We start from the raw sequence: 13,175 nt of genomic DNA, 5'->3' as shown, positions 1-13,175 counted from the left end.
TCCTGACCAACATTCTGTTTGTGCATTTGCAAATAAAAAGGTGTGCAATAAAAGGTATTAAGGAACATTCATGTGTGCAGACCTCTCATATCACTTTCCTATGGAGTTATCAGCCATGTACATTTCATTGGATGTGTGTGACTACCTTCTCACTGAGTTATAAGCTGTCACATGGTAATCTTGTCTTTGTGTCTTTTCTCATTACAGTATGCCTGGTATTTCGCCATGGAGGCTACCTTTGACTTCAGCATTGTAAGTATTAAGAAAACAAGAACCCATTATATCAATATGCTATAAGACTTTGAATGCAAATTGAGTAACTGCTCTTTCTTTAGGATGACATGTCTCTCCTGAGAAGGTGGTGGTGTATTGTCCTGGTGGAAAACATTGGGCTGGAAGGGTATGCTGCAGTGCTACAAAAATAATAATTGTATTTGTACATTTATTATCAAGAGGACTTTGGGGTAACACCTGGCCCTACAATTCAACCTTCCGGTGAAGATAATGTGTGTTAATTTCAGATATGGAAGGAAGTTTGCTCACTTTAGTGAGGAAGGCAGAGCGACCCTTCACGACAGTGTCCCACCTGTATTCAGGACCTATTCAAGTGTTAAAAGGAGTCATGCAAGCAACACCATGGTCAGTGCATCTCTCACTAAGTATCTATGACCGTGTGCCTGTTTCTGAATGGGCTACTGCTCCTAAAACACATACTCCATGCAACTTTATGGCACATGCAATATGTTTAGTGGTACTGTGTCATTCTGAATCCAGCCTGGATCTCTTTTTGAAGTAGTTAACCCTTTCATGTAAAACATACTGGCAATAATGGTGGACTCTGTACAGATGCCACTGGACACTGACGAGGACCACACGTACTTCAAGAGGCCTTACAGCTTTCCTCCTAAAGAATTGGTTAGTGTGAATGAAGTTTATTGCATACAAACATACTATCCACCATTCACAGCTGTACACATAGTCATGCTTATGTGTGTATCCTGTTACCAGGGACAAAGATGTCAGAAGCCTGGAAAGTGAAACCACACTTTATATCAGGACACTTGAGGTAGAATGATCAAGGAAAGAAAGTGAGTGACTCATTCAGTACTTAACTGCACCTTTTCATTGTAACATGGTTAAGCACTGTATTATTATTTTAGGAAAGGGCTCAACAAGTTCAACACCAACGAAGAGTGACCAATGACTTGTTAGTGCATTGCATTTGCAATGCATTTTGGAAACATGAGGAGAGTGCTAATACAAATTCCATGACAGTTTGCAACCACTGATGAATGTGAGTTTCTTAAATTAATTATTAATCACTTCTTTATAACATTTTGTCTCAACAGTGAGAAGCAGCTGTCTCACCATTATATGGTCGAAAATGTGAGAAGAAAAGGAAGCTGAAAGACCATAGAGACAATGTTGAAAGAGCACTTGTGCTAAAGTGCAATCAGCAATGATGTCTTGATTGAAGCGCATTGAGTCGTATCTTGTGAGATGCGCTATACAAATAAAGCTTGAATTGATTTGATCGCTTGTACACTTTTTTTGGGCATTTGTGTTGCAACACACCTGTACATTCTGCACTCTACCCTGTTAGGCCCTTATTTTACTCTAGACAGAAGGGTTGTAACACTTGTTATTAATTCCATTTGGTATACCTCATAAACTTTCTTGCATTTCTGGTGTTTGCATTTTACATATTCTAAATATATGCTATCTACATGTCGCACTGGATGGGGTTATTGCTGTTGACTCATCAGAAAGTAAAGACTAATTCACAGAGTGTATGAAGATTCCAGTAAGGGTTTTGTGAAGGAGCCCTAGTGCTGTTGACATCAGAAATAGAATGTTTTATTTAGCTCATCAGTGTGCACTCAGCACCATGGACACCTCCAGCCCAGCACCTTGCACCACGGTTCCTGCCCTGCTCCATGGATTACAACGATGATCGCCTGACCCTTGCCTGACTCCACCAAGTCCTTTGCCTGACCCCTCAAACCTGTTTGACCTAATAAAGTCCCTCACCTGGGGTCATTGACATTCTTTTATTTATATACAGTTAGGTCTGGAAGTATTTGGACAGTGACACAATTTCCATAATTTTGTCTCTGTATGCCACCACAAAGGATTTGAAATGAAACAATCCAGATGTAATTGAAGTGCATTTTACAGCCTAAGGATGGCCTGTTTCAGTTGCATTGAGAGCTCTGTTGACTGCATGTTGTGCGTATACAGCAACAGCCTCCAAATGCAAATGCCACACTTGGAATCAACTCAGACCTTTTACCTGCTTAATTGATAAAGAAATAATGAAGGAATAAATAGCCCACACTGGCCCATGAAACAGCTTTTGAGTCAATTGTCTAATTACTTTTGGTTATTATACATAAGAGCTATAATTCATAAACCCTTCCTTCAATTTGGATGTGAATACCCTTAACCTAAAGCTGAGAGTCTGCACTTTAAGCCCAGTAAATTCTGTTGGAAATCTCATATAAGATACGTTAGATCCAAAGTATCAAGGAGTATTGCAGTATTGTGCAGGGCAAAACATATTCTGGAACAGAGGATGTTGTATACTCTATATTGTTGTCTTGTCTTACCCTATTTGAGTTACTGTGTGGAGATATGGGGAAATGAATATAAAAGCACTTTAAACCCATTGATTACACTACAGAAAAAAGCTATGAGGATTTTGATTGATTGATTGAAAACTTTATTAGAAGATTTGCAGAAGTAGGTACATGAAAGTACATATTACATACAAGGTCAACTAACAGGATAAAAACCCAAGAAAGCCACTGGCTTATTTCAATTGGGGTCCTTGATTCTCAATTCATCGTTACATGTAAGACCGACAAAACAAACTAGTACTATCTACAAGATAATACAGACAAATAACTATTACTATCTACAAGATAAAAATACATCCATCATGGGAAGAACAATACAACAAAACATCAGGTATGTACAGCGGGTAGGGCAGGTGGGGACATACACCACAGGTGGGGGCGGGGGACAAAACACAAAGTATGTACAGTGGGTAGTTCGGGTCTTTTAATCTGATTTTTGATTTAGAGGGTCCAGTTACGGATTGCAGCCTCCTGTAAATGTTTTTTGAGAGTGGTTTTGAAGGTGGGCAGTGTTTTGCACTCCTTTAAGATTATAGGAAGGGCGTTCCACATTTTTACTGCAGTACAGATTGTACATGAGGTCGGATATCGTGATCACACTAATAACTTGTTCCTAATGTCAAAAATATGAAGAAAATATGAAGGAAAGCAGAAATATTGCTCTATTGCTCTATTTAAAAAAAGGTTTAAATTATTTTTAATGAAAAAGTATTAGAACGGATGATACTGAAATATATGTATTAATTAATTGGATTATATAATGTAAGCATAATTGTTAAGTATAAACAGGGGTAGGACAGGCTTCTTCCTACTCCTTTTCGAACAATTGATAGGACTGTACTCTACATATTAGTTTTTTTCCGTAGTTTTCACCGTAGTAAGGCCGTAGTAAGGCGATTCATGGTTTACTCCTAGTGTATCCATCTGCGCTGCGCGCATCAAATCCATCACCCGGAAATGTGATGTACCATACGTCATCATACCGCGCCTGCATATTTGCATAACACATTTCCGGGTGTTGGATTTGTTGCTATAGTATCCATCTGCGCGCAACAAATCCAACACCCGGAAATGTGTTATGCAAATATGCAGGCGCGGTATGATGACGTATGGTACATCACATTTCCGGGTGAAAACTACGGGAAAAAACTAATATGTAGAGTACAGTCCTATCAATTGTTCGAAAAGGAGTAGGAAGAAGCCTGTCCTACCCCTGTTTATACTTAACAATTATGCTTACATTATATAATCCAATTAATTAATACATATATTTCAGTATCATCCGTTCTAATACTTTTTCATTAAAAATAATTTAAACCTTTTTTTAAATAGAGCAATAGAGCAATATTTCTGCTTTCCTATATATATACAGAGCATAACTTTATATGCAACATATGACATCCACAGTAGTAGATTATAAAGACATACAATGTAGTTGAGCATTTCTCAGCTTTAACCTTCATATGCCATTTGCTTGTGAGTTTGTGTCTATTGTATTACCCCCAAAGTGTCCTTTTTGCTTATTGTCCAGAATGCGTTATTCCCTGTAGGTAATGAGGCCACACCAGAAAGAAATTTTCTTTCTAGATTCGCAGTATTTCAAAACTCCAAGGGGATTCACCTCTGAAGCCTACAGAACACTATTAAGGTTGCCCCAAATATTTTTTGCTCTGGCAGTCACGTTCCCCTGACCTGCCTGGCGGTCACGTTCCCCTGACCTGCCTATGATGTGTGTCCTGGCGGTCACGTTCCCCTGACCTGCCTATGATGTTTGTCCTGGCGGTCCCCTGACCTGCCTATGATGTGTGTCCTGGCGGTCCCCTGACCTGTCTAATGTTACTGCCATTTCTAAAGACTTGTGTTCAATCAGGAGGCATTGTGGCAATGCATGCATTATGTACTGATTGTTTGTCCAACATTCAGAAAGGATTGGCTTCCCGAAAGCTGGAGTGGACTTAAATAGACACATTTCCAACACAAGGAAAGAGAAACACAGAGAAATCCTCCTCATTGAACTTTTGCAAATAAGCATGATCGACCGACTTGCATGGTGTGAAGTGGTTCTGAAGCAGCAGTGGTACGAATGTTGTTCCTTTTTTCTCTCCTGTAGGAGGTGTGTACTTCTTTGTTTGACTTAGTTTTATTCTTGGTTGCCCAGGGGTGTTGCTGAGAAAATTGTTGCGGGATCCTGGACAGAGAAGACTGGTCTGGATTTGGAGGTATTGTTTGAATGTTACTATCATATTATAGCTATAGTCATAATTACCTACTATTCTCTAACTAACTTTTCTTCGTACAGGGGCTTCCGAGGCAGACCAGTGGCAATGACTGTGGTGTCTTCATGATAATGGTGAGTTATGGTAATGCCACCAAGTGATATGGCACACTTGATTGTTCCTTAAAACCATCAAAAAAATGTGTAAATGTATGTAACAATGACTGACCACCACTTAGTCCTGACCAACATTCTGTTTGTGCATTTGCAAATAAAAAGGTGTGCAATAAAAGGTATTAAGGAACATTCATGTGTGCAGACCTCTCATATCACTTTCCTATGGAGTTATCAGCCATGTACATTTCATTGGATGTGTGTGACTACCTTCTCACTGAGTTATAAGCTGTCACATGGTAATCTTGTCTTTGTGTCTTTTCTCATTACAGTATGCCTGGTATTTCGCCATGGAGGCTACCTTTGACTTCAGCATTGTAAGTATTAAGAAAACAAGAACCCATTATATCAATATGCTATAAGACTTTGAATGCAAATTGAGTAACTGCTCTTTCTTTAGGATGACATGTCTCTCCTGAGAAGGTGGTGGTGTATTGTCCTGGTGGAAAACCTTGGGCTGGAAGGGTATGCTGCAGTGCTACAAAAATAATAATTGTATTTGTACATTTATTATCAAGAGGACTTTGGGGTAACACCTGGCCCTACAATTCAACCTTCCGGTGAAGATAATGTGTGTTAATTTCAGATATGGAAGGAAGTTTGCTCACTTTAGTGAGGAAGGCAGAGCGACCCTTCACGACAGTGTCCCACCTGTATTCAGGACCTATTCAAGTGTTAAAAGGAGTCATGCAAGCAACACCATGGTCAGTGCATCTCTCACTAAGTATCTATGACCGTGTGCCTGTTTCTGAATGGGCTACTGCTCCTAAAACACATACTCCATGCAACTTTATGGCACATGCAATATGTTTAGTGGTACTGTGTCATTCTGAATCCAGCCTGGATCTCTTTTTGAAGTAGTTAACCCTTTCATGTAAAACATACTGGCAATAATGGTGGACTCTGTACAGATGCCACTGGACACTGACGAGGACCACACATACTTCAAGAGGCCTTACAGCTTTCCTCCTAAAGAATTGGTTAGTGTGAATGAAGTTTATTGCATACAAACATACTATCCACCATTCACAGCTGTACACATAGTCATGCTTATGTGTGTATCCTGTTACCAGGGACAAAGATGTCAGAAGCCTGGAAAGTGAAACCACACTTTATATCAGGACACTTGAGGTAGAATGATCAAGGAAAGAAAGTGAGTGACTCATTCAGTACTTAACTGCACCTTTTCATTGTAACATGGTTAAGCACTGTATTATTATTTTAGGAAAGGGCTCAACAAGTTCAACACCAACGAAGAGTGACCAATGACTTGTTAGTGCATTGCATTTGCAATGCATTTTGGAAACATGAGGAGAGTGCTAATACAAATTCCATGACAGTTTGCAACCACTGATGAATGTGAGTTTCTTAAATTAATTATTAATCACTTCTTTATAACATTTTGTCTCAACAGTGAGAAGCAGCTGTCTCACCATTATATGGTCGAAAATGTGAGAAGAAAAGGAAGCTGAAAGACCATAGAGACAATGTTGAAAGAGCACTTGTGCTAAAGTGCAATCAGCAATGATGTCTTGATTGAAGCGCATTGAGTCGTATCTTGTGAGATGCGCTATACAAATAAAGCTTGAATTGATTTGATCCCTTGTACACTTTTTTGGGGCATTTGTGTTGCAACACACCTGTACATTCTGCACTCTACCCTGTTAGGCCCTTATTTTACTCTAGACAGAAGGGTTGTAACACTTGTTATTAATTCCATTTGGTATACCTCATAAACTTTCTTGCATTTCTGGTGTTTGCATTTTACATATTCTAAATATATGCTATCTACATGTCGCACTGGATGGGGTTATTGCTGTTGACTCATCAGAAAGTAAAGACTAATTCACAGAGTGTATGAAGATTCCAGTAAGGGTTTTGTGAAGGAGCCCTAGTGCTGTTGACATCAGAAATAGAATGTTTTATTTAGCTCATCAGTGTGCACTCAGCACCATGGACACCTCCAGCCCAGCACCTTGCACCACGGTTCCTGCCCTGCTCCATGGATTACAACGATGATCGCCTGACCCTTGCCTGACTCCACCAAGTCCTTTGCCTGACCCCTCAAACCTGTTTGACCTAATAAAGTCCCTCACCTGGGGTCATTGACATTCTTTTATTTATATACAGTTAGGTCTGGAAGTATTTGGACAGTGACACAATTTCCATAATTTTGTCTCTGTATGCCACCACAAAGGATTTGAAATGAAACAATCCAGATGTAATTGAAGTGCATTTTACAGCCTAAGGATGGCCTGTTTCAGTTGCATTGAGAGCTCTGTTGACTGCATGTTGTGCGTATACAGCAACAGCCTCCAAATGCAAATGCCACACTTGGAATCAACTCAGACCTTTTACCTGCTTAATTGATAAAGAAATAATGAAGGAATAAATAGCCCACACTGGCCCATGAAACAGCTTTTGAGTCAATTGTCTAATTACTTTTGGTTATTATACATAAGAGCTATAATTCATAAACCCTTCCTTCAATTTGGATGTGAATACCCTTAACCTAAAGCTGAGAGTCTGCACTTTAAGCCCAGTAAATTCTGTTGGAAATCTCATATAAGATACGTTAGATCCAAAGTATCAAGGAGTATTGCAGTATTGTGCAGGGCAAAACATATTCTGGAACAGAGGATGTTGTATACTCTATATTGTTGTCTTGTCTTACCCTATTTGAGTTACTGTGTGGAGATATGGGGAAATGAATATAAAAGCACTTTAAACCCATTGATTACACTACAGAAAAAAGCTATGAGGATTTTGATTGATTGATTGAAAACTTTATTAGAAGATTTGCAGAAGTAGGTACATGAAAGTACATATTACATACAAGGTCAACTAACAGGATAAAAACCCAAGAAAGCCACTGGCTTATTTCAATTGGGGTCCTTGATTCTCAATTCATCGTTACATGTAAGACCGACAAAACAAACTAGTACTATCTACAAGATAATACAGACAAATAACTATTACTATCTACAAGATAAAAATACATCCATCATGGGAAGAACAATACAACAAAACATCAGGTATGTACAGCGGGTAGGGCAGGTGGGGACATACACCACAGGTGGGGGCGGGGGACAAAACACAAAGTATGTACAGTGGGTAGTTCGGGTCTTTTAATCTGATTTTTGATTTAGAGGGTCCAGTTACGGATTGCAGCCTCCTGTAAATGTTTTTTGAGAGTGGTTTTGAAGGTGGGCAGTGTTTTGCACTCCTTTAAGATTATAGGAAGGGCGTTCCACATTTTTACTGCAGTACAGATTGTACATGAGGTCGGATATCGTGATCACACTAATAACTTGTTCCTAATGTCAAAAATATGAAGAAAATATGAAGGAAAGCAGAAATATTGCTCTATTGCTCTATTTAAAAAAAGGTTTAAATTATTTTTAATGAAAAAGTATTAGAACGGATGATACTGAAATATATGTATTAATTAATTGTATTATATAATGTAAGCATAATTGTTAAGTATAAACAGGGGTAGGACAGGCTTCTTCCTACTCCTTTTCGAACAATTGATAGGACTGTACTCTACATATTAGTTTTTTTCCGTAGTTTTCACCGTAGTAAGGCCGTAGTAAGGCGATTCATGGTTTACTCCTAGTGTATCCATCTGCGCTGCGCGCATCAAATCCATCACCCGGAAATGTGATGTACCATACGTCATCATACCGCGCCTGCATATTTGCATAACACATTTCCGGGTGTTGGATTTGTTGCGCGCAGATGGACCCTACTCATTTGTTGCGCGCAGATGGACCCTACTCCCTCAACCAGGTCTCGGGGTGGTAAAAGGGTAGCCCCTCGGCCCCGAGCCTGGTGGAGTGGAAAACAACAACCCATACGCCGAAGAAGAAGATGTGTTATTGCTAATTAATTGTTGTTAATTAAATCATCATATGTGGTTGTGGTATCGTTCATGTTATGGTAGAAATGTTCAGTGTGATTCTCTCATTTCTTTGAGGCCTTTTTGTTAATGATTAGCAACGTTTGTGGGAGCTGATAGTATCATATTTTTCCTCATGAAATGTTTAAAGTTCACTTTGAGTCAAGAAATAGGGTCAGGGTGTCTTAAATATAATTATTATCTGACTGACAATCTACCTAAGGTATAAGCTACTTTTTTGGGGCACTAAATAGGATAAATGACCTTGCATATTAGACATACTGTACCTTCCTGAAAAGATAAGAGCCTGTCTCTGAAACAGTCTGTCTCTATAATAGTCTGTTTCTATAATAGTCTGTCTCTATAATAGTCTGTCTCTATAATAGTCTGTCTCTATAATAGCCTGTCTCTATAATAGTCTGTCTCTATAATAGCCTGTCGCTATAATAGTCTGTCTCTATAATAGTCTGTCTCTATAATAGCCTGTCTCTATAATAGTCTGTCTCTATAACAGCCTCTCTCTATAATAGTCTGTCTCTATAATAGTCTGTCTCTATAATAGCCTGTCTCTATAATAGTCTGTCTCTATAACAGCCTCTCTCTATAATAGTCTGTCTCTATAACAGCCTCTCTCTTTAATAGTCTGTCTCTATAATAGTCTGTCTCAATAAAAGTATGTTTCTATAACAGCCTGTCTCTATAATAGTCTGTCTCTATAATAGTCTGTGTCTATAATAGCCTGTCTCTATAACAGTCTGTCTCTATAACAGCCTGTCTCTATAATAGTCTGTCTCTATAACAGTCTGTCTCTATAATAGTCTGTCTCTATAATAGTCTGTCTCTATAACAGCCTGTCTCTATAACAGCCTGTCTCTATAACAGCCTGTCTCTATAATAGTCTGTCTCTATAACAGTCTGTCTCTATAATAGCCTGTCTCTATAATAGCCTGTCTCTATAATAGTCTGTCTCTATAATAGCCTGTCTCTATAATAGTCTGTCTCTATAATAGCCTGTCTCTATAACAGCCTCTTTCTATAATAGTCTGTCTCTATAACAGCCTGTCTCTATAATAGTCTGTCTCTATAATAGCCTGTCTCTATAATAGTCTGTCTCTATAATAGTCTGTCTCTATAACAGCCTGTCTCTATAACAGTCTGTCTCTATAATAGTCTGTCTCTGAAACAGTCTGTCTCTATAATAGTCTGTCTCTATAACAGTCTGTCTCTATAATAGTCTGTCTCTATAATAGTCTGTCTCTATAATAGTCTGTCTCTATAACAGTCTGTCTCTATAATAGTCTGTCTCTATAATAGTCTGTCTCTATAACAGTCTGTCTCTATAATAGTCTGTCTCTATAATAGTCTGTCTCTATAACAGTCTGTCTCTATAATAGTCTGTCTCTATAATAGTCTGTCTCTATAACAGCCTGTCTCTATAACAGCCTGTCTCTGAAACAGTCTGTCTCTATAATAGTCTGTCTCTATAATAGTCTGTCTCTATAACAGTCTGTCTCTATAATAGTCTGTCTCTATAACAGTCTGTCTCTATAATAGTCTGTCTCTATAATAGTCTGTCTCTATAATAGTATGTCTCTATAACAGTCTGTCTCTATAATAGTCTGTCTCTATAACAGTCTGTCTCTATAAAGTCTGTCTCTATAACAGTCTGTCTCTATAATAGTCTGTCTCTATAATAGCCTGTCTCTATAACAGCCTCTCTCTATAATAGTCTGTCTCTATAATAGTCTGTCTCTATAATAGTCTGTCTCTATAACAGCCTGTCTCTGAAACAGTCTGTCTCTATAATAGTCTGTCTCTATAACAGCCTCTCTCTATAACAGTCTGTCTCTATAATAGTCTGTCTCTATAACATCTTGTCTCTATAATAGTCTGTCTCTATAACAGCCTGTCTCTATAACAGTCTGTCTCTATAATAGCATGGTGCTCTCTTGTGTTGAGGTAAATAAAAGCCATGCACATTAAGTTCAGAATATATTTCAAGATCCTTCTGCTTGTTTATAAAGCTCTCACTGGCACAGCACCAGAATATGTTCAGACCTTTCGCTAGCAGATCAGCCCAATAGAGCTCTCTGGTCATCTGACGCTGTTTTTTTCTGTGTACCACATGTAAGGTGGTGAGGCTGCATTCTCATTTTATGCTCCCAAATTGTGGAATGCACTGCCAGTTTACATTAGGAATGCAACCTCAGCACATATGTTCAAGTCAAGGCTAAAACCCCATCTTTTTAATATTGCCTTTAAATGACTAAATAATTATATTATGATTATATAACGATTGGAGCACTTTCAGCTGCAACGCTTGCAGGAAAAGCGCTATACAAATAAAAGTTATTATTATTATTACTGTACAGCTTTTACACTCTTTGATTATGAATTGTTTTAGAGTGAATAAAGCAGCATCCGCACACTGAAATCTGTGCAAAAATCATTATTTTATTGCAAGCTTTCGGTCATAGACCTTCTTCAGGCATAAAGCAGTGACAAGTGAATGCAGGAGTATAAAGGGTTCAAACAGCATCACTTTATTAGCCAATGCACAACACACGTGTCAAATATTTCACCTAATGGCTAGACATCTGGGGAATTGTAGTCCTAGATTTAGTGGACTACAAAAACACGTACACAACTGAACTGAACAGAAATACAAACATAACACTGAGACAACAAACTATAAGTATAAGAAAGTGATCTTAAAACTGTAGTTTGTTACATTGAGGCTCTTCAACCTTTAAACTTTCATAACATAAAAAATAAGAAAATCACATTTAAACCCCCCCCCCCATCATTAAACAATGTCAATGTGTCCACACAGGACAGAATGGCTTCTCTCCTGTGTGTATTCTCTGATGCCTCTTTAGAGCGTCTGCGTGACTGAAACTCTTCCCACACTGGGAGCAGTAGAATGGCTTCTCTGGTGTCTCTTTAGGTTTCCTGCCTTACTGAAACTCTGCCCACACTGGGAGCAGCAGAATGGCTTCTCTCCTGTGTGTATTCTCTGGTGTCTCTTTAGGTCTCCTGTGTGACTGAAACCCTTCCCACACTGGGAGCAGCAGAATGGCTTCTCTCCTGTGTGTATTCTCTGGTGACTCTTTAGGTTTCCTGCATCCCTGAAACTCTTCCCACACTGGGAGCAGCAGAATGGCTTCTCTCCTGTGTGTATTCTCTGGTGTGTCTTTAGGGATCCTGCCTGACTGAAACTCTGCCCACACTGGGAGCAGCAGAATGGCTTCTCTCCTGTGTGTATTCTCTGGTGTGTCTTTAGGTCTCCTGCCTGACTGAAACTCTGGCCACACTGGGAGCAGCAGAATGGCTTCTCTCCTGTGTGTATTCTCTGGTGTTTCTTTAGGTTTCCTGCATCACTGAAACCCTTCCCACACTGGGAGCAGCAGAATGGCTTCTCTCCTGTGTGTATTCTCTGGTGTCTCTTTAGTTTGCTCATACAACCAAATCTCTTTCCACACTGAAGACAAGAGTGAGTCTTCTGTCCTCCTTGAGTCTGTGGTTGTGATTTAAGGTGAGTTGGACAAATGAAACTCTCACTGCAATCTAAACAGTGGTGATTCTTCTGTCTTGAGCTCCTCCTCCTCCGTCTGTGTTGTTTATGGCTTCCTGATGCGGTGGAGCTGGGCTCCATGTCTGAGTCTGGGTTGGAGCTCTCTCCTGTAAGAATAGGAACATATACAGGATTAGAAACAACATGAGAACAAGTGCTGCTTCCATAGACTCAGCAGTGCCAGAAGTAACACCACATCTCTGGAGTGTTTCTAAAAATAATTTATTGCACCTTATATATTTAGCTTTGGGTATCTGATTAATGGATTAACTGAATCTGTCATAGCTAGGTAGAGTTTGATAAGGACTCCAGGTGGACTCCATTGGCCAATATGGCAGAACCAGGGAGAAACAAATGAAATCTTTGAGAAAGAAGATACAAGAACACAGTGTCTCACAGAGCCACAAGCTAGCAGAAGAAATAGTAGAAAAACAAACAAAACAAAAAACTGGGTGAAAACACTTTGGAGTCAAACTTTCTGAAAACACAAGAGGAGTGTCTAGCCTCCACTAAGAATGTCTTCAATATAGCATATTATATTGCCAAACATAATAGACCATACACAGATCACCATGCAGAAAGCCCTTCTTAAACTCAGACATGCAATTGATACCATTCCTGTGAGTAGTGCAGATTGGGAAAGAGGGTTTTCAGAAATGAATAATGTTGTCA

At 39.1% G+C, this 13,175-nt stretch overlaps 1 protein-coding gene and 1 long non-coding RNA gene across 6 annotated transcripts; both read left to right on the top strand.

Annotated features, from left to right (window-relative positions):
- Positions 1-134: 134 nt before the first annotated feature.
- On the top strand, positions 135-1,480 carry LOC308175604. 3 transcript variants are annotated; one of them, XR_013937966.1, is made up of 6 exons: positions 207-252; positions 336-400; positions 522-639; positions 847-915; positions 1,009-1,088; positions 1,350-1,480. It is a non-coding gene; the product is annotated as an uncharacterized lncRNA (long non-coding RNA). The 3 variants fall into 3 exon arrangements; XR_013937967.1 differs by having other exon boundaries at positions 336-639; XR_013937965.1 differs by having other exon boundaries at positions 135-639.
- A 3,116-nt stretch (positions 1,481-4,596) lies between these two features.
- LOC308175591 (uncharacterized protein) lies at positions 4,597-6,573 on the top strand. 3 transcript variants are annotated; one of them, XR_013937962.1, is made up of 9 exons: positions 4,597-4,716; positions 4,798-4,858; positions 4,939-4,989; positions 5,301-5,345; positions 5,429-5,493; positions 5,615-5,732; positions 5,940-6,008; positions 6,102-6,181; positions 6,443-6,573. XR_013937962.1 is itself a non-coding variant. In XM_080551231.1 (8 exons), the coding sequence occupies exons 1-8, from the start codon at positions 4,670-4,672 to the stop codon at positions 6,443-6,445; spliced, it is 459 nt and encodes a 152-aa protein (XP_080407357.1). In that variant the 5' UTR covers positions 4,597-4,669; the 3' UTR covers positions 6,446-6,507. The 3 variants fall into 3 exon arrangements, 2 of the variants coding, with proteins under 2 accessions (XP_080407357.1, XP_080407356.1); XM_080551231.1 differs by lacking the exon at positions 6,102-6,181 and having other exon boundaries at positions 6,443-6,507; XM_080551230.1 differs by having other exon boundaries at positions 6,102-6,500.
- The last annotated feature ends 6,602 nt before the right edge of the window (positions 6,574-13,175 follow it).

This window comes from Nansenia antarctica (assembly GCF_963989245.1).
Source record: "Nansenia antarctica genome assembly, contig: SCAFFOLD_25, whole genome shotgun sequence".
Lineage (NCBI taxonomy): Eukaryota > Metazoa > Chordata > Actinopteri > Argentiniformes > Microstomatidae > Nansenia > Nansenia antarctica.
This window is presented reverse-complemented; position numbering and strand designations above follow the sequence as displayed.